At 48.1% G+C, this 21,890-nt stretch overlaps 1 protein-coding gene across 2 annotated transcripts in view; it reads right to left on the bottom strand.

Moving 5' to 3' along the window:
* The window catches only part of marveld2b (MARVEL domain containing 2b), a 37,223-nt gene extending 17,120 nt beyond the window's left edge, over positions 1-20,103 (bottom strand). Inside the window, exons 1-3 of one of the 2 annotated variants that reach the window (XM_084312571.1) lie at positions 20,027-20,103; positions 9,016-10,263; positions 7,131-7,166 (exon numbers count right to left, since the gene is read on the bottom strand). In XM_084312571.1, the coding sequence (XP_084168697.1) occupies positions 7,131-7,166; positions 9,016-10,239 (1,260 nt within the window). In that variant the 5' untranslated portion in view covers positions 10,240-10,263; positions 20,027-20,103. Of the gene's footprint in view, positions 1-7,130; positions 7,167-9,015; positions 10,264-17,703; positions 17,834-20,026 lie in introns of those variants that run through there. The other variant, XM_084312570.1, reaches the window with a different exon arrangement.
* Between the last annotated feature and the right edge of the window lie 1,787 nt (positions 20,104-21,890).

Raw genomic sequence — 21,890 nt, 5'->3', positions numbered from 1 at the left:
GCTTCCCGCCCATGTCCACCACAAAGTACTTGTCTCCAGCCTCCTGGACACGGAACGGACCGTCGTATGGAGGTTTCAAGGGGTCCCGGTGGGCATCGTGACGGATGAAAACATATCCCGCTGACTGCAGACTTGTAGGGACGTGCGACCGGGGAAGGCCGTGCTGTGAGGTGGGGACCGGCGTGAATACCTTAGCCTTCTCCAGAAGTGCTGTCCGCTGCTGGGCTGCACACCAGGGGGCAGTAATGTTAGGGATGAAATCCCCTGGCACCCGCAGAGGCTGACCGTAAACCAGCTCAGCCGAGGAGGTCTGAAGGTCTTCCTTGGGGGCCGTCCTGAGACCAAGCATGACCCACGGGAGCCGGTCGACCCAGCCGCTGTCAGTAAGGCTGGCCCGAAGTGCTGCTTTCATTGAGCGGTGAAAGCGCTCGCATAACCCATTGGCCTGTGGGTGGTATGACGTAGTCCGGTGTAGCTTCACGCCCAGGCTCTTGGCGACAGTGTTCCAGAGCTCGGACGTGAACTGTGGGCCCCGGTCTGAAGAGAGGTCGGCTGGAGTGCCAAACCGGGCGACCCAGGTTCCAATAAAGGCTCTGGCCACCTCGGCGGACGTCGTGCCTGACAGTGGAACTGCCTCTGGCCAACGGGTAGTCCTGTCCACCATAGTAAAGAGGTAACTGAAGCCGTGTGAGGGGGGCAGGGGGCCCACTAGGTCAACGTTCACGTGGTCGAACCTCCTTTCAGGTACAGGGAAGTGCTGCAGGGGGGCCTTGGTGTGACGGTACACTTTAGCGCGCTGGCACTCCAAACAGGAGTCAGCCCAGTCTCTTACATCTTTTCTAAGCCCAGGCCAGACAAACTTGGCGGACACTAGCCTCTGCGTAGGTTTCTTTCCCGGGTGGGAGAGGCCGTGAACAGCGTCATAAACACGCCGCCTCCATCCTGTGGGAACGATGGGGCGGGCCTGTCCCATAGAGACATCACACAGGAGTGTGGTGCCAGCGCTGTCAAAAACCACATCCTCTAACCGCAGGCTTGAGGTGGCTGACCTGAAATCCTGCACTTCAGGGTCGGTAGCCTGGTCCGCCGCCATACCGGTGTAATCCAGCCCCAAGTGGATGGCGCCCACTACAGCCCGGGAGAGGCAGTCTGCGACAAGGTTTGCTTTACCTGCCACATGTTGAATGTCAGTAGTGAACTCTGAGACATATGAGAGCTGTCGCTGTTGACGGGCGGACCATGGCTCAGACACCTTGGCCATGGCGAACGTCAGCGGCTTGTGATCCACGAAGGCCGTGAACTGGCGGGCCTCCAGCAGGAAACGAAAATGGCGGATGGCAAGGTAGAGGCCGAGGAGCTCCCGATCGAAGGTGCTATACCTCCGCTCGCTGGGGCTTAACTGGCGGCTGAAAAAAGCGAGCGGCTGGCAAGCCCCGCCTACCCACTGTTCAAACACTGCGCCCACGGCAAAATCTGAGGCGTCGGTGGTGATGGAGATTGGGGCCTTAAAGGAAGGATGTGCCAGCATGGTGGCGTTGGCTAGGGCAGCCTTGGCATCCAGAAAAGCTTTGTCTCTCTCAGCAGACCAGTCGACCGCATGTTTTGGCGCTTTACCCCTAAGGGCCTCATACAACGGCCGCATAATCCGAGCCGCCTGGGGAATAAAGCGGTGATAAAAGTTGATCATTCCGAGAAACTCCTGCAGTGACCTAACCGTGGGCGGCCGGGGAAAATTCATCACCGCTTCCACCTTCATGGGAAGAGGGACCGCTCCCTCTTTAGTGACTCTGTGCCCCAGGAAGTCAATGGTCAACCGCCCAAACTGGCATTTGGCCGGGTTGATTATCAGTCCATGCTCATTTAGCCGCTCAAAAAGCATCCTGAGGTGGGACATGTGCTCAGCCTTAGAGGCGCTGGCTATGAGGATATCATCCAAGTATACAAAAATAAAATCCAAGTCTCGTAGCACAGAGTCCATAAGGCGCTGGAACGTCTGTGCAGCGTTTTTGAGGCCGAATGGCATGCGCAGAAATTCAAATAGTCCAAATGGAGTTATGACTGCTGTTTTGGGGACATCCAGCGGTTGGACGGGCACCTGATGATACCCACGCACAAGGTCCACCTTGGAAAACATTAATTTCCCTGAAAGGCGGGCAGAAAAGTCCTGAATGTGCGGGACTGGGTACCGGTCCGGCGTCGTAGCATCGTTGAGCCGGCGGTAATCCCCACACGGGCGCCACCCGCCTCCCGGCTTGGGGACAATGTGGAGAGGGGAGGCCCATGGGCTGTCGGAGCGACGGACAATGCCGAGGCGTTCCATGTTCTCGAACTCTGCCTTGGCAATGCTGAGCTTGACCGGGTCGAGGCGCCGAGCCCGGGCATAGACTGGAGGGCCGGTCGTGGCGATATGATGTTCCACTCCATGCTTGGCTGTAGATGATGAGAACGTGGGCCGCGTGAGGCACGGGAACTCGGCGAGAAGGTGTTGAAACTCATCTGCGGCGGAGAGCATGCTAGAGAGTCTGATGGAGTCTGCACCCCCAAGCGCACCAGCATAAGAGCAGAATGTAATGGCATCAATTAAGCGGCAATTTTTAACATCCACTAACAGTCCATAATCACACAAAAAATCAGCGCCTAGAAGAGGGACGGCTACATTAGCTGTGATAAAGTCCCAGCCAAACCGTTGGCCACTAAAACACATTTCGACATACCTGGTGCCGTATGTGCGGATGGGGGTGCCGTTGGCGGCCTCCATGGGGGGTCCGTGTCCGCCGGATAGGATGTCCACTCTAGAAGCCGGCAAGACGCTCCTCTGCGCGCCCGTGTCGCACATGAAACGCCGCCCGGAGATGGTGTCCTGGACAAACAGTAGCCTGCCAGCCTGACCGACGCTCATGGCCACTAACGAGCGCCGGCCCGGGCATTTCCCGGCCCACTGAAGCTGCACGGCGGGCGGCACTGCTTGGCTTTAGGTCCAAACCGTGCATGGTAATAACACAGCCCCGCGTTCGCGTCACGCTGCTGGCGAGGGGCTGTCGCTGCTGCGGTGAAGTTCCAGTCTCCCGGCGGCGAAACAAAGGCTTGGGTTGGGAAAACTGCCGCTGCACAGTGCTGTTGACCAGCCAAAAAAAACTTATCAGCCTCCTCGGCCAGAGCGCGGCAATCGTCTATAGTGGTGTTGGCCAGAGCGGCCCGAACCGGAGAAGGCAGCTGACGCAGGAAAAGTTGCATGAAAAGGAAATCAGGCTTGTGCTCTCCCAATAAATCCAGCATCCTATCCATGAGCTCCGATGGCTTGCTATCACCGAGCCCTTGCAAAGAAAACAATCGGCTGGCCCGCTCGGTATCGGAAAGTTCGAATGTCTTTAACAGATGAGACTTGATCGTGAGATATTTATCTCGAGCCGGAGGGTTCTTTAGGAGGCTCACCACTCTGCTGGCTGTCGAACTTCCCAGGGCTGACACCACATAATAATATCTTGTTGTATCCGAGGTAATCTCACGCAGCTCGAACTGTGCCTCCGTTTGCGCAAACCATGCCGAGGCTGACGACTCCCAGAACTCAGGTAATTTCAGTGAAACTGCGTTCGTAGACATGTTGCCGCGGAAGCGTCTTCAAAACGTATAACAGGGTCACCACTGTAGAAATCGTCGGAAAGGAGAGACGCACAATTTCTATCTTGCAACCACACCAAGTAGGTAGTGTGTCATTTATTATCTTCTTAGCACAAGTGACAGCTGTCAGATCTATGTCGTGCTAAACTCTGTCAGCTCCGCGTCACCAAAAACATTTTATGAATGACATTCCACCAGCGCGTCTTCTCTAAGCCCAACCCCCAACCAACCTCATTAAAGTGACAGTGCCCCATCAATACATCAAAACAATCTAATGGTGAATTATGTCCATAGCACCCACTACATATGTATACTATAAAGATAAAAGGCAAGATATATGAAATTATACAACACAATGTAAATATATGAAACAGTCTAAATATATTCAATTATACAACAGTATAATACATGGTGAGTACAGTGGTTCTCAGCTGGTGTGTCTTTTAGTCATTTTAAGTATGATTGGAGAACTTTGCTCAAATGTAAAGAAACTCTACGTCAAACAAAAATGTGTACATTTTCTTCATTAAAATATAATGACATCTGCCTTTTTTTCCCAATCAAAGTGAATCAGATTTTGCACCTTGGCCACCAGCGACTCACATTTTGATCTCTCCTCTGGTGTGATCATTCTATGTTTCTGATAGTATAGGGAGGTGTAGTGGTCACGTCATTTTCGTTTTTTCCTGTTCCACCCTCTGTGGAATGCAATGTATTTCCCCATTGACCATTTCTAAATCGGCTAATTTTAGATAAATAAAGCATTAACGTTGGCATGGTGTACCTTTCTGTGCGTATTTTTCCACAATCTATAGCTCAACATGAAAATATTCGCAATTAATCATAAAGGTAGCAAAATAACAACGTTTATGTTTTCGTTCGCTGGGAAACTACACGGCTATTTGGCGCTGCCGACTGACGTCACCACAGCGTAGCCTCCTGCCTACTAGTCACAGACCTAGGATCAGATTTCCCTTACATTCCATAAGCTTAACAATTCGTACAATGGGAAAATAACTGACCCTGAATCTGTGGCTAGTATCTGTTTCACCCAACACTAGTGCTCCGTGATCATAGTCATTTATCTCTAAAGCTAACCACTATTTGTAAAAGCCAACACCACGTTACCATATTTGTATTTATAATTTAAATCGTATAACGTTATTTCGCTGCATATTAAATCACTGTAAATACTAATGTAAATCATTGTGTCCTTGTACATATTGTGTATAGTTTATAACGTTAGTAGCTAGCTAGCTTGCTAGCCGGCTATCCCGAAACTCCTAACATGCCCCGATTTAAAATGGTTCTCTCCTCTTTGTATACCTTTGTCCTCACAAACAAAGTATTCTGCCAGGGAACTTATGGACACGACAGTAGTAGTAGTTATAAGGTGTTTGAGCTTGTAACGTTAACGTTAGTTAGCCATCGTGGTAGCCCCTTTTCGTGACTATGATGCACCGAGTGACGGGGATCAGGCGACAGCCTAACAGACCAATAGCGCTGCGTACTGAACAACAGGCTGCCTAGTGGTAATTGTAGTTCTTTTTTTACGACAAATTAAAAACCTTATAACTACCTTTGTTTCAACCAAAAATGCTTAAACAATCATGTTAGTGGTAGAATGGAACTCATTTTGTGCAAAAATGGAAAGCTTGCCAATGTTCATGCGGCAGAATTGTTACAATAGCCGATAATCCATTTTCCCTATGATAAATCCCTATACGGGTGGAACAACCAGTGACGTCAGACTACACCTCCCTATTACACACAGTATTAAAAGACTAAAATCTATTTGTGTGCCTTGTGAGTTATTATCCTTTAAGTGCCATGGAATCAAGTGGGATTGAGAACCACTGGGTTGGTCTATTTTATTTATATTTTTTTAATGAGGCATTTTCCATAGGAGTTATTAGCAGGTCTGTTGAGCACGATGTTAGCCATGACACTTACCACAGAGAGAGGTATTGATATGTTAGCCATGACACTCACCACAGAGAGAGGTATTGATATGTTAGCCATGACACTTACCACAGAGAGAGGTATTGATATGTTAGCCATGACACTCACCAGAGAGAGAGGTATTGATATGTTAGCCATCACACTCACCAGAGAGAGAGGTATTGATATGTTAGCCATGACACTCACCACAGAGAGAGGTATTGATATGTTAGTCATGACACTTACCACAGAGAGAGAGGTATTGATATGTTAGTCATGACACTCACCACAGAGAGGTATTGATATGTTAGCCATGACACTCACCACAGAGAGGTATTGATATGTTAGCCATGACACTCACCACAGAGAGGTATTGATATGTTAGCCATGACACTCACCACAGAGAGGTATTGATATGTTAGCCATGACACTCACCAGAGAGGTATTGATATGTTAGCCATGCCACTCACCACAGAGAGGTATTGATATGTTAGCCATGACACTCACCAGAGAGGTATTGATATGTTAGCCATGACACTCACCAGAGAGGTATTGATATGTTAGCCATGACACTCACCACAGAGAGAGGTATTGATATGTTAGCCATGACACTCACCACAGAGAGGTATTGATATGTTAGTCATGACACTCACCACAGAGAGAGAGGTATTGATATGTTAGTCATGACACTCACCAGAGAGAGAGGTATTGATATGTTAGCCATGACACTCACCAGAGAGAGAGGTATTGATATGTTAGCCATGACACTCACCAGAGAGAGGTATTGATATGTTAGTCATGACACTCACCAGAGAGAGAGGTATTGATATGTTAGCCATGACACTCACCACAGAGAGAGGTATTGATATGTTAGCCATGACACTCACCACAGAGAGGTATTGATATGTTAGTCATGACACTCACCAGAGAGAGAGGTATTGATATGTTAGTCATGACACTCACCAGAGAGAGAGGTATTGATATGTTAGCCATGACACTCACCACAGAGAGGTATTTATATGTTAGCCATGACACTGACCAGAGAGAGAGGTATTGATATGTTAGCCATGACACTCACCACAGAGAGGTATTGATATGTTAGCCATGACACTCACCAGAGAGAGAGGTATTGATATGTTAGCCATGACACTCACCAGAGAGAGAGGTATTGATATGTTAGCCATGACACTCACCAGAGAGAGAGGTATTGGTATGTTAGCCATGACACTCACCAGAGAGAGAGGTATTGATATGTTAGCCATGACACTCACCACAGAGAGAGGTATTGATATGTTAGTCATGACACTCACCAGAGAGAGAGGTATTGATATGTTAGCCATGACACTCACCAGAGAGAGGTATTGATATGTTAGCCATGACACTCACCAGAGAGAGGTGTTGATATGTTAGCCATGACACTCACCACAGAGAGGTATTGATATGTTAGCCATGACACTCACCACAGAGAGGTATTGATATGTTAGCCATGACACTTACCACAGAAAGGTATTGATATGTTAGCCATGACACTTACCACAGAGAGGTATTGATATGTTAGTCATGACACTCACCACAGAGAGAGGTATTGATGATCCAATCGTTTTCATCTGAGAAGAAATAAAAGCAGAAATGTAAAAGATTAAGCGATGAGGGCTGACCTCAGCTAAAGAAATAGAAATAGAAAATAGTTTTACAATCTTTGTGATTTTTGTCTGTAATTGGCAAATTTGTAAACTTTCATTTCCATCGTTTTAGTAGGGCTGGGCAATTAATCAAATAAAAATGTCAATATAAAATCAACCTTTAGCCAGGTTATGTTTCAAATCATTGGGGACTCCACATCCACCTCTGGCCCCATCAACTCCCCAAGGCTCTGTGCTTGGCCTCCTGCTATTTATTATCTACATCCGTCCCCTCGGTCAGGTCATCCACCGCCACAGCCTTAGATTTCACTGTTACGCCGATGTCACACCCAACTCTACTTCAAATCTAAAAACCCTCCACCCACCTCCCACCCCAGTCTCTCATCAACTGCCTCCATGACGTAAAAAACTGGACGACATCAAAACGCACTCAAACTCCACAATAGCAACAAAACAGAGTTCATGGTTTGTGGCATCCAAGGCCTCGGAAGGTTGCTTCCATGGTGCCGTCGGTTGATGGCTGCTCCATCTGTCCTTCCTCTGGGTGTAAGACTCAGGACTCCAATCTTTCATTCGAGTCACACATCAAATCTATCATCAAACCACCTTTTTCTCCACCTCAAGAGCATTTCCAGGCTCCAGCTCTCACTCACTCAGTGACTCCGTTGCAGAGACCCTCGTCCACGCTTCTGTAACATCTCTACCGTCCTCATCCTTCCCCACACCAGACTCCTCATCCTTCCCCACATCAGACTCCTCATCCTTCCCCACACCAGACTCCTCATCCTTCCCCACACCTGACTCCTCATCCTTCCCCACACCAGACTCCTCATCCTTCCCCACACCAGACTCCTCATCCTTCCCCACACCAGACTCCTCATCCTTCCCCACACCAGACTCCTCATCCTTCCCCACACCTGACTCCTCATCCTTCCCCACACCTGACTCCTCATCCTTCCCCACACCAGACTCCTCATCCTTCCCCACACCAGACTCCTCATCCTTCCCCACACCAGACTCCTCATCCTTCCCCACACCAGACTCCTCATCCTTCCCCACACCAGACTCCTCATCCTTCCCCACACCAGACTCCTCATCCTTCCCCACACCAGACTGCTCATCCTTCCCCACACCAGACTCCTCATCCTTCCCCACACCAGACTGCTCATCCTTCCCCACACCAGACTGCTCATCCTTCCCCACACCAGACTGCTCATCCTTCCCCACACCAGACTGCTCACTGTTGGGGACAGAGCCTTCAGCGCCGCTACAGCTACTCCTACCCTCTGGAACACTCTCCGCAATGAGCGTTTGATTTGAATCAGCTCATTAATCAGCATGGAAAAGGAGCATTCGAAATTACTTATTCAGCGAAGACCACAATGGCCGAATACTCAACATCTCAACCATCAAGTCAGACATTGAAGTGATTGATTTAAAGCCCACATCAGTAAGCTGTAGTACTCTGAACTGGTTGAGTTTAACGCTTGGTGTGTGTGTGTACGACGTGTGTGTGTTTGTGTGTGTGTGTGTGTACGATGTGTGTGTGTACGACGTGTGTGTGTGTGTGTGTACGACGCGTGTGTGTACGACATGTGTGTGTACGACGTGTGTGTGTGTACGACGTGTGTGTGTGTACGACGCGTGTGTGTACGACATGTGTGTGTACGACGTGTGTGTGTGTGTGTACGACATGTGTGTGTACGACGTGTGTTTGTGTGTACGACGTGTGTGTGTGTGTGTGTGTGTGTGTGTGTACGACGTGTGTGTGTGTGTGTACGACGTGTGTGTGTTTGTCATCATCATGCTTCACCTCTTGTGCCAGCCCCTCTCTCCTGAGCCGTGCCGCCTCGTGCCTCCACAGCTTCAGACACACCCCGGTGCCAATGAGGTAACAAATCATGTTAACAAAGAGGAAGGTGATGGCCGCGTTCTGGCCCGCCTCGGCGCGACAGAACGCCCCGTTCACGCCGTTGTTGAAGACGGGCATGCTGCACAGCCCGCCGCGGGTGGTGTCCCGCACGTACAGCGTGCCCGCCGCCATGTAGAGCGTCCCCAGGACCAGGTTGATCACACACTCCGTCAGGGGCCACCAGGAGGAGTCCAGCAGGATGGTGCGATAGACCATGGTGATGCCGAGGACCAGCATGACGACCGTCACTATCCACACCAGGCCGGCGATCACCAGCACGAACGCCGTCTTGGGGCCCGTGTAGTAGGAGCCCTGGCCGTACGCGGCCGCGCCGCCGCCCAGCCCGCCGTAGAGCTGCGGCTGGGAGTAGCCGTACATGTTGAACCACTCGTTGTCCTTGTGCACGTAGGCGCAGACGCAGGCGAACACCACGGCGCCCAGCAGCAGCTCCACGCAGCCCAGGATGCGCAGCAGGCCCGCCCAGGACTTCATGTAGGCGTAGCGCTGGTGGTACTCCTCGACCCGCTCGATGTAGGTCATGGCCGAGCGGTAGGTGCGCGCCTCCGACACGGACTCGAAGGCCTCGGCGCCCAGCAGCAGGGCGTCGCGCTCCTTGCGAGAGTTGTAGCTGCCGCCGGAGCCGCCGAAGGGGTCCCGGTAGGAGGAGCCCGAGAGGGAGGGGGACGAGGGGGGCGAGCAGCGGACCCCCAACGTGGTTTGGTTGTTGGGGTCCTTTTGCGTCGACGAGGGGGCGGGGGAGTCGGGGGGCGGCGGAGGGGGGGGGAAGGACACACCGCCGTCGCTGCTGCTGCGGTTGCCGCCGCTGTTGCTACGGAAGAACTTCTTGAAAGAATCCGGGATGAAGCGGTGGACGGGCTTGATGTCCATGTCGTCGCGGTCGCCGTCCGGCTGCTTGCGCTCCTCCCCGCCACTAGGGGGGTAGACGATGATGTCGGGGAGCCCCACGGCCGGCTGCTGTGGCAGGGGAGGGGGGGGCAGGGGGTCCAGGCTGAGAGCCAGGGAGCGGGGGGGCTCCTGGTCCCGCCACAGGGACTCCACCGGGACCTGGTCGTAGAGGGGGAACTCCTGGTCCCGGTCCCACCGGACACCTCCTCCTGAAGACATGATGACGCTCTTTGTGCCTTTGTCCTACGCAGAGAGAGAGAGAGAGAGAGAGAGAGAGAGAGAGAGAGAGAGAGAGAGAGAGAGAGAGAGAGAGAGAGAGAGAGAGAGAGAGAGAGAGAGAAGAGGAGAGGAGAGAGAGAGACAGAGAGACAGAGAGACAGAGAGACAGAGAGACAGAGAGAGAGAGAGAGAGAGAGATCCTGAGAAGCTTCAAACTGTCTTTTCATAGCATCAACAACGAGGCACAACGGATAACAGCAAGAACTCCATGTTGCCAAAACGCTTTCTTTTAGATTGTGTTACGAAAAGTATGACCGACATTTATTTTAAAAGAGTATCACTCTAATCAAACAAATATGTTAATTCATTTTCCGAGTGAATAGAAGGAAGAACATGGCTAACTAAGAACACAAATGGATAGTCTTAGTTCAGAGACAGTGATTGCATACAAACGGTCTGTAATTAGGGGCTAGCCCGGATTCCTGAGTGTGGACCATAGAAATGGAACAATGGTAGATTCCCTCTCACTGCACCAGCAAGACGGAGAGGAAACCTACATGCGACCTCACAGACAGTAGGCTACATCGCATATGCAGTCATTGCTAAATAATATCGTTTTGTGTAATATATACGATTGATTGATTGATTGATTGAAAACTTTATTAACAGATTGCAGAATTGGTACAATACAGTACGGCTCAATACACACAATTGTTAAGGGGATGCAGACCAGAGAAAGACTTTCGTCTCGTTTACATCAGGGTCCCACATTTTCAATTCATCAAGAGTATATGCACACACACATATATTATATATACATAAACATGTAAAACCTAAAAAATATAAGTTACGTATTTAAGAAAGAACATCACACCAAAATAAATATATGGTAACACCACAATAGCCAAGGAAATCTGCAAGCAACTTCTAAACTGTATATCGACACAAACAAGAGAATGTCCTGATGAATGTAAAATGGGGGGGACCCTGATGTAAACAAGACGAAAGTCTTTCTCTGGTCTGCATGATCCTCTTAACAATTGTGTGTATTGAGCCGTACTGTATTGTACCCATTCTGCAATCTGTTAATAACGTTTTCAATCAATCAATCAAAGAGAGAAACGGATGGGGGCGAAATACCTCCGTCACACCACGTGGTCACTCAGCCACACCTGCATGTCCAGGGGTTGAGTTGAGTCAGTGTGTTTACTGTTTAGACGGCTGGACTCCAGGTGTCGAGTTGAGTCAGTGTGTTTACTGTTTAGACGGCTGGACTCCAGGTGTCGAGTTGAGTCAGTGTGTTTACTGTTTAGACGGCTGGACTCCAGGTGTCGAGTTGAGTCAGTGTGTTTAGACGGCTGGACTCCAGGTGTTGAGTTGAGTCAGTGTGTTTAGACGGCTGGACTCCAGGTGTTGAGTTGAGTCAGTGTGTTTAGACGGCTGGACTCCAGGTGTTGAGTTGAGTCAGTGTGTTTACTGTTTAGACGGCTGGACTCCAGGTGTCGAGTTGAGTCAGTGTGTTTAGACGGCTGGACTCCAGGTGTTGAGTTGAGTCAGTGTGTTTAGACGGCTGGACTCCAGGTGTCGAGTTGAGTCAGTGTGTTTACTGTTTAGACGGCTGGACTCCAGGTGTCGAGTTGAGTCAGTGTGTTTACTGTTTAGACGGCTGGACTCCAGGTGTCGAGTTGAGTCAGTGTGTTTACTGTTTAGACGGCTGGACTCCAGGTGTTGAGTTGAGTCAGTGTGTTTAGACGGCTGGACTCCAGGTGTTGAGTTGAGTCAGTGTGTTTAGACGGCTGGACTCCAGGTGTTGAGTTGAGTCAGTGTGTTTACTGTTTAGACGGCTGGACTCCAGGTGTTGAGTTGAGTCAGTGTGTTTACTGTTTAGACGGCTGGACTCCAGGTGTCGAGTTGAGTCAGTGTGTTTACTGTTTAGACGGCTGGACTCCAGGTGTCGAGTTGAGTCAGTGTGTTTACCGTTTAGACGGCTGGACTCCAGGTGTCGAGTTGAGTCAGTGTGTTTACTGTTTAGACGGCTGGACTCCAGGTGTCGAGTTGAGTCAGTGTGTTTAGACGGCTGGACTCCAGGTGTCGAGTTGAGTCAGTGTGTTTACTGTTTAGACGGCTGGACTCCAGGTGTCGAGTTGAGTCAGTGTGTTTACTGTTTAGACGGCTGGACTCCAGGTGTCGAGTTGAGTCAGTGTGTTTACTGTTTAGACGGCTGGACTCCAGGTGTTGAGTTGAGTCAGTGTGTTTAGACGGCTGGACTCCAGGTGTTGAGTTGAGTCAGTGTGTTTAGACGGCTGGACTCCAGGTGTTGAGTTGAGTCAGTGTGTTTACTGTTTAGACGGCTGGACTCCAGGTGTTGAGTTGAGTCAGTGTGTTTACTGTTTAGACGGCTGGACTCCAGGTGTTGAGTTGAGTCAGTGTGTTTACTGTTTAGACGGCTGGACTCCAGGTGTTGAGTTGAGTCAGTGTGTTTAGACGGCTGGACTCCAGGTGTTGAGTTGAGTCAGTGTGTTTAGACGGCTGGACTCCAGGTGTCGAGTTGAGTCAGTGTGTTTACTGTTTAGACGGCTGGACTCCAGGTGTCGAGTTGAGTCAGTGTGTTTACTGTTTAGACGGCTGGACTCCAGGTGTCGAGTTGAGTCAGTGTGTTTACTGTTTAGACGGCTGGACTCCAGGTGTCGAGTTGAGTCAGTGTGTTTACTGTTTAGACGGCTGGACTCCAGGTGTCGAGTTGAGTCAGTGTGTTTAGACGGCTGGACTCCAGGTGTCGAGTTGAGTCAGTGTGTTTACTGTTTAGACGGCTGGACTCCAGGTGTCGAGTTGAGTCAGTGTGTTTACTGTTTAGACGGCTGGACTCCAGGTGTCGAGTTGAGTCAGTGTGTTTACTGTTTAGACGGCTGGACTCCAGGTGTCGAGTTGAGTCAGTGTGTTTACTGTTTAGACGGCTGGACTCCAGGTGTCGAGTTGAGTCAGTGTGTTTACTGTTTAGACGGCTGGACTCCAGGTGTCGAGTTGAGTCAGTGTGTTTAGACGGCTGGACTCCAGGTGTCGAGTTGAGTCAGTGTGTTTACTGTTTAGACGGCTGGACTCCAGGTGTCGAGTTGAGTCAGTGTGTTTACTGTTTAGACGGCTGGACTCCAGGTGTCGAGTTGAGTCAGTGTGTTTACTGTTTAGACGGCTGGACTCCAGGTGTCGAGTTGAGTCAGTGTGTTTACTGTTTAGACGGCTGGACTCCAGGTGTCGAGTTGAGTCAGTGTGTTTACTGTTTAGACGGCTGGACTCCAGGTGTCGAGTTGAGTCAGTGTGTTTACTGTTTAGACGGCTGGACTCCAGGTGTCGAGTTGAGTCAGTGTGTTTACTGTTTAGACGGCTGGACTCCAGGTGTCGAGTTGAGTCAGTGTGTTTAGACGGCTGGACTCCAGGTGTCGAGTTGAGTCAGTGTGTTTACTGTTTAGACGGCTGGACTCCAGGTGTCGAGTTGAGTCAGTGTGTTTACTGTTTAGACGGCTGGACTCCAGGTGTCGAGTTGAGTCAGTGTGTTTACTGTTTAGACGGCTGGACTCCAGGTGTTGAGTTGAGTCAGTGTGTTTAGACGGCTGGACTCCAGGTGTTGAGTTGAGTCAGTGTGTTTAGACGGCTGGACTCCAGGTGTTGAGTTGAGTCAGTGTGTTTACTGTTTAGACGGCTGGACTCCAGGTCTTGAGTTGAGTCAGTGTGTTTACTGTTTAGACGGCTGGACTCCAGGTGTTGAGTTGAGTCAGTGTGTTTACTGTTTAGACGGCTGGACTCCAGGTGTTGAGTTGAGTCAGTGTGTTTACTGTTTAGACGGCTGGACTCCAGGTGTTGAGTTGAGTCAGTGTGTTTAGACGGCTGGACTCCAGGTGTTGAGTTGAGTCAGTGTGTTTACTGTTTAGACGGCTGGACTCCAGGTGTTGAGTTGAGTCAGTGTGTTTACTGTTTAGACGGCTGGACTCCAGGTGTTGAGTTGAGTCAGTGTGTTTACTGTTTAGACGGCTGGACTCCAGGTGTCGAGTTGAGTCAGTGTGTTTACTGTTTAGACGGCTGGACTCCAGGTGTCGAGTTGAGTCAGTGTGTTTAGACGGCTGGACTCCAGGTGTCGAGTTGAGTCAGTGTGTTTACTGTTTAGACGGCTGGACTCCAGGTGTCGAGTTGAGTCAGTGTGTTTACTGTTTAGACGGCTGGACTCCAGGTGTTGAGTTGAGTCAGTGTGTTTACTGTTTAGACGGCTGGACTCCAGGTGTCGAGTTGAGTCAGTGTGTTTACTGTTTAGACGGCTGGACTCCAGGTGTTGAGTTGAGTCAGTGTGTTTACTGTTTAGACGGCTGGACTCCAGGTGTTGAGTTGAGTCAGTGTGTTTACTGTTTAGACGGCTGGACTCCAGGTGTCGAGTTGAGTCAGTGTGTTTACTGTTTAGACGGCTGGACTCCAGGTGTCGAGTTGAGTCAGTGTGTTTACTGTTTAGACGGCTGGACTCCAGGTGTCGAGTTGAGTCAGTGTGTTTACTGTTTAAACGGCTGGACTCCAGGTGTCGAGTTGAGTCAGTGTGTTTACTGTTTAGACGGCTGGACTCCAGGTGTCGAGTTGAGTCAGTGTGTTTACTGTTTAGACGGCTGGACTCCAGGTGTCGAGTTGAGTCAGTGTGTTTACTGTTTAGACGGCTGGACTCCAGGTGTCGAGTTGAGTCAGTGTGTTTACTGTTTAGACGGCTGGACTCCAGGTGTTGAGTTGAGTCAGTGTGTTTAGACGGCTGGACTCCAGGTGTCGAGTTGAGTCAGTGTGTTTACTGTTTAGACGGCTGAACTCGCCTGGAATGAAGAAGTAACTGTGTGACTCTCAGCCATTGTGGTTAGTTAGTGTAACATTTTCAAATCCTTGACGAATCCATTATGACAAAACCCTATAGGCCTATATGTCGAGGGAACTAGTTTTTGTATGATTCCTTAATCAAATGAGTCAACGATTATCCTGGTTATTAGTCTGCTTCCGAAATAAGATTTCTTCATGGGATCGTAAGCCAAATGCTTTCAGAAGTGTGTCTTTTATAATTTTTTTTTTGTTATTTGGGGGGTTAATTAATGGCATGAGATGGTTGAGGACCCCAGGTGTAACCCGTAACATTATGGATATTCACGCAAGAGTACGCAATATACATAGAGGGTTATATGGATAATATATCAAATAATAAAACTAAAATAGACAGTGGTTGCAAAATAATCTCTCCAATGTCTACATCCCATAATACCCTACATTCCTCATTTGACTGTGCTGCACCGAGTGAGTCCACAGTCACTGCAACTTGTTCCTGTTTGCGGACGACTCAGCCCTGCTGGTCTCTGACAAGAACAAGTTACAGGTTGAAAAAACCCTCAGCTCGGAACTAGGCAGAATCTGCATATGGCTCGCTGATAACAAACTATCATTACACATGGGCAAAACAGAGTCCATTCTCTTCGGTTCAAATAACAAACTCAGCAAGACCGACGGCTTCTCAGTTACAGTGGGTGACAATATTGTCACAAGGAAAGATGAAATTACCTACCTGGGTTCCATCCTAGAGGCTAATCTCTCCTGTGACAAAATGGCATCCAATGTAATAAAAAAAGTCAACCAACGAACTCGATTCTTGTACCGGATCTCCTCTCTGGTAAACAAGAATACCCTGAAGACTCTGGCAGGAGCACTCATTCAGGGGTACTACGACTATGCTTGCACCTCATGGTACCAAAGCACCTCAAAGGCGCTAAAAACAAAATTACAAACATCTCAAAACAAACTGGTCAGACTACTGCTTGACCTTACTCCTAGAACCCACCTCACCCCTGCCCACTTTGACAACCTAGGATGGCTTAGAGTAGATGACAGAGTACAGCAACTTGCAATGGGCCTGGTCTACAAGATACACTACACGACCAAGGTACCCATGTACATGGCAAAATACTTCCCAAAGGTCAGTGAATACCACGATCACAACACCAGAGGGAGCTCCACAAATCATGTTAAACCCAGATTCGGCTCAAATAAGGGACTAAACACGTTTCGCAATTATGCCACATCAATGTGGAACGCCCTACCCAAAGCTGTAAAGGAATGTGGATCACTACCCACTTTCAAAACCTCTCTCAAGAGACACCTACGGGAGACTGCAATTCAACACTGGCCCCTGTAAATATCCTAACCCAACCCCCTCCAATGTACAGTCATTTACCTAGTATGGTTTTGTCAATAGTCCAATGTTCAATTTTGTTTGTTTGTACAGAGTCTCCCCCCCCCCCCCCTCAATGTACAGTTTTGCTTGTTTATACAGTGTGCCCCCCCCCCCCCCAACCACCTCCAATGTAAATTACCCAGTATGGTTGTCAATATCCCAGTGTACCCAACCCCCCCCCACCCAACCTCCTCCAATGTACAGTTTCTACGTCAAATGTATATACTCCCTTTTCTTAACTCCTTCTGTATCACAAACAGTACTGTATTTGCAAATCTGGTATGTCATAAATGTATAGATGTAGCAGTACTGACTATCTGTATGTCATGTATGTCATATATGTCCTGATGAATTGAAAATGGGGGACCCTGGTGTAAACAAGACGAAAGTCTTTCTCTGGTCTGCATCCCCTTAACAATTGTGTGTATTGAGCTGTACTGTATTGTACCCATTCTGCAATCTGTTAATAAAGTTTTCAATCAATCAATCAATCAACTTGCTCCTTAATAGGAAACCAACGTATGTTGACCATGAAGGACTGGTTCTGACCGAACCGTTCGTTATACAAGAATCACAGAGACTTTACACAGGCACTCAGAGTTGCACAAGGGTTTCAGACAGAGATACGGGACGGTTTGAAAGCTCGGCGTTGCTAATAAACATTAATATTTTTTTATAAACTGGTCAACACTGCATTATTTCCGGCGTTGGGTGCATGATGCGCATGCGCTGTGATCACAGCGCAGGCGCACCAGGCAGCCAACGCCAGAAATAATGCCGTTTTGAGCCGTGTTGACGAGTTTATAAAACATATTTAAAATGTTTATTAGCAACGCCGAGCTTTCAAACCGTCCCGTATCTCTGTCTGAACCCCTCGTGCAACCGTGAGTGCCTGTGTAACATCTCTGTGATTCTTGTAGAACGAACGGTTCGGTCAGAACCAGTCCTTCATGGTCAACATAGGTTGGTTTCCCATTGAGGAGCAAGTGACTGTGATTCACTCGGTGCAGCACAGTCACGGAAGGGGCTACTATTCCTCAGTGAGTCGAGGCCATTTGGCTCGAGATCAACGCGCTAGTTTATCGATCTATTGGGGGGCCCAGAATTCCACTGACAATTAAACGAAACATTTAATTAACGCGTGTATTGCATGTTGTTGATTAAAAACGGCATATCTCCTGACACCGTATCGAAGTGATAGCGTCAGATTAATAAAGACATGTTCCTACCTTGTTTGTGTTTGTTATCCACCTGCTCCACCTGCTCCACCTGCTCCTCCTCCTCCATTACCTTCCGCACACCGGAGACAGGTAGCGGCGTCACGTGACCTGCCCCTCCCTTTGGCGTGATCTTTTTTCGTAGCCGCAGTTTGCGGAGACGCTCTCTTATTGGCCACTGACGTCTCTGGTCATGTGACATGTGCGCCCAATCATGTGACGCCTGTTTCCACACCGGTTAAGCTTAGGCCCTCTTTCGAAGTTGGTTAAGGTTAGAGTTTGTCTTAGAGCAGGGCGATAGAACACCAGCCCTGATTCCAAACTCTAACCGTAACCAACTTCGAAAGAGTCGCCTAAGCTTAACCAGTGATAAACTAGGCGCGTTAGGTTACTTAGGTAGTTTGCAGGTAGTTTGCAGGCTGTTCGAGGCGGAAATTGGCAAAGAAACAGGCGTCACGCGATTGGGCGCACATGTCACATGACCAGAAACGTCAGTGGCCAATCAGAGAGAGTCTCCGCAAACTGCGGCTACGAAAAAAAATCACACCTCCCTTTGGGGTCTCATCACACCGATACACAGGGTCCTGGATCAGTTTGGTCTCATCACACCGATACACAGGTCCTGGATCAGTTTGGTCTCATCACACAGATACACAGGGTCCTGGATCAGTTTGGTCTCATCACACAGATACACAGGTCCTGGATCAGTTTGGTCTCATCACACCGATACACAGGGTCCTGGATCAGTTTGGTCTCATCACACAGATACACAGGTCCTGGATCAGTTTGGTCTCATCACACCGATACACAGGTCCTGGATCAGTTTGGTCTCATCACACAGATACACAGGGTCCTGGATCAGTTTGGTCTCATCACACCGATACACAGGTCCTGGATCAGTTTGGTCTCATCACACCGATACACAGGTCCTGGATCAGTTTGGTCTCATCACACCGATACACAGGTCCTGGATCAGTTTGGTCTCATCACACCGATACACAGGTCCTGGATCAGTTTGGTCTCATCACACCGATACACAGGTCCTGGATCAGTTTGGTCTCATCACACCGATACACAGGTCCTGGATCAGTTTGGTCTCATCACACCGATACACAGGTCCTGGATCAGTTTGGTCTCATCACACCGATACACAGGTCCTGGATCAGTTTGGTCTCATCACACGATACACAGGTCCTGGATCAGTTTGGTCTCATCACACCGATACACAGGGTCCTGGATCAGTTTGGTCTCATCACACCGATACACAGGTCCTGGATCAGTTTGGTCTCATCACACCGATACACAGGTCCTGGATCAGTTTGGTCTCATCACACCGATACACAGGTCCTGGATCAGTTTGGTCTCATCACACCGATACACAGGGTCCTGGATCAGTTTGGTCTCATCACACCGATACACAGGTCCTGGATCAGTTTGGTCTCATCACACCGATACACAGGTCCTGGATCAGTTTGGTCTCATCACACCGATACACAGGTCCTGGATCAGTTTGGTCTCATCACACCGATACACAGGTCCTGGATCAGTTTGGTCTCATCACACCGATACACAGGTCCTGGATCAGTTTGGTCTCATCACACCGATACACAGGTCCTGGATCAGTTTGGTCTCATCACACCGATACACAGGGTCCTGGATCAGTTTGGTCTCATCACACAGATACACAGGTCCTGGATCAGTTTGGTCTCATCACACCGATACACAGGTCCTGGATCAGTTTGGTCTCATCACACCGATACACAGGTCCTGGATCAGTTTGGTCTCATCACACAGATACACAGGTCCTGGATCAGTTTGGTCTCATCACACCGATACACAGGTCCTGGATCAGTTTGGTCTCATCACACCTGCGACGCCGCCTCTGGTTGAAGTGAAATCACCTGGGCAGTCAAACCGGCACCCTCCATACATGCCCGGAAAAGTAGATAATTAGGGATGCTCGATATTGGCTTTTTTACCGATACCGATATACCGATATTGTCCAACTCTTAATTTCCGATACCGATATCAACCGATATCAACCGATACCGATATATGTAGGGTTTCCCCCCCCAAAAAACGGAATAATTTCAGGTAATTAACATTACATATCTCTTGTTGTGGAATTAACACAACATTATGCATACTTTTGACAATAAATAAAATCAGAATTTGTTCTTACTTGCTTGCCTGAGTAAATAAAGGTTATAGAAATGTAAAAAAAATAATATCGGTAGGCCGATAATATCGGACATCCCTATAGATGATGTATGTTTCCCCTTACTGTATTTTATTGATGTTATATATAACTGTTGTAAAGAAAAGTAGATAATACCGGTATGTTATGTGTCAGACAGGAAGTAGCAGCATTAGCTGCACTCCAATGGACAATGTAGGCCAGGGGATGACGGATTCCAGTAGACTGCGGGAAAAGAAGAAGAAGAGCCCATCAAAATAATTGCGGAGGGCAGTAATACGCCACGATGCGTCTACACTGCCGGAAATTCAAAAGAAGAAGAAGAAGATACTGTATATGTTTCCCCTTACTGTATTTTTTTTTTTTTTTTTTTTTTTTTTTCTCCCTCCATTTTCCTCCGATTTTCTCCCATCCCAATGTTAGTCGTATGCCAATTCCTAGTCCCTTCCTGGTCGCTGCGCACTTACCCCCCACAGTCAGATCATCTGGGAGAGTGGAGGCTACCACATGCTTCCTCCGACACACGTCCAGCCAATCACCGCTTCTTTTCACCTGGCAGCGCGGATTCTCATCGAGAGGGCGTAGCGTGTGGGAGGACCACACTATCCCCCTCGAGTCCTATCCGCGCTTAGCAGGCGCCCCGACCGAACTGTAGGAATCGCTGTTTACAACGACCCGGACCCACCCCGCCAGCTTCTCCCACCCTCTCTAATACAGCCAATTGTATTAGTGCAGACGGCCAGCCAAGCTGGTGACAACGCCGGAGCTGTGAGCTGGATTCAAACAGGCGAATCCAGCTCACAGCTCCGGGGCTGGTGACGAACGCAATCTCCGCTCGGCCACCTAACCGCCTCTTACTGTATTTTATTGACGTTATATATAACTGTTGTAAAGAAAAGTAGATAATGTATATGTTTCCCCTTACTGTATTTTATTGACGTTATATATAACTGTTGTAAAGAAAAGTAGATAATGTATGTTTCCCCTTACTGTATTTTATTGACGTTATATATAACTGTTGTAAAGAAAAGTAGATAATGTATATGTTTCCCCTTACTGTATTTTATTGTCGTTATATATAACTGTTGTAAAGAAAAGTAGATAATGTATGTTTCCCCTTACTGTATTTTATTGACGTTATATATAACTGTTGTAAAGAAAAGTAGATAATGTATGAATGAAAGTGTTGACCAATTAGCTGGCAGTGGGCACAGGAGGCGGGGCTCATGTGCGCTCAGGTGCAGTCTATATGTATGTGTTCACAGGTGTGCAGCGGGAGGGAATTGGGTAATTATCACAGGGAAGCCACACTATCTTTTTACCGTGCTCGTTTGTTTTGTTTTCAGTTATATTGAGTCACTTTTTGGGTTTATTTTATATGCTTATATTTGTCCACACTGCAAGTAAGAATAAAAACTCTCAAAAGTACTCAAGGAGAAGACATCATTTTATTATCAACAAGCATCACGCGTTGGAAAGAGCTTCACCCAGTATTCCCTCACTGGCATCTTTTCTTGTTATGTTGCCCTTACAATAACTGTTGTAAAGAAAAGTAGATAATGTATATGTTTCCCCTTACTGTATTTTATTGACGTTATATATAACTGTTGTAAAGAAAAGTAGATAATGTATGTTTCCCCTTACTGTATTTTATTGTCGTTATATATAACTGTTGTAAAGAAAAGTAGATAATGTATGTTTCCCCTTACTGTATTTTATTGACGTTATATATAACTGTTGTAAAGAAAAGTAGATAATGTATGTTTCCCCTTACTGTATTTTATTGTCGTTATATATAACTGTTGTAAAGAAAAGTAGATAATGTATATGTTTCCCCTTACTGTATTTTATTGTCGTTATATATAACTGTTGTAAAGAAAAGTAGATAATGTATATATATTATATATACATGATAGTAAACATACCCACTGACTCCACCCCCCATACATGATGTACATTATAGTAAACATACCCACTGACTCCACCCCCCATACATGATAGT

Source organism: Notolepis coatsorum, assembly GCF_963971535.1.
Source record: "Notolepis coatsorum genome assembly, chromosome: 1".
NCBI classification, from domain to species: Eukaryota; Metazoa; Chordata; class Actinopteri; order Aulopiformes; family Paralepididae; genus Notolepis; species Notolepis coatsorum.
Note: the sequence above shows the minus strand (reverse complement) of the source record. Positions and strands in the feature narration are given on the sequence as shown.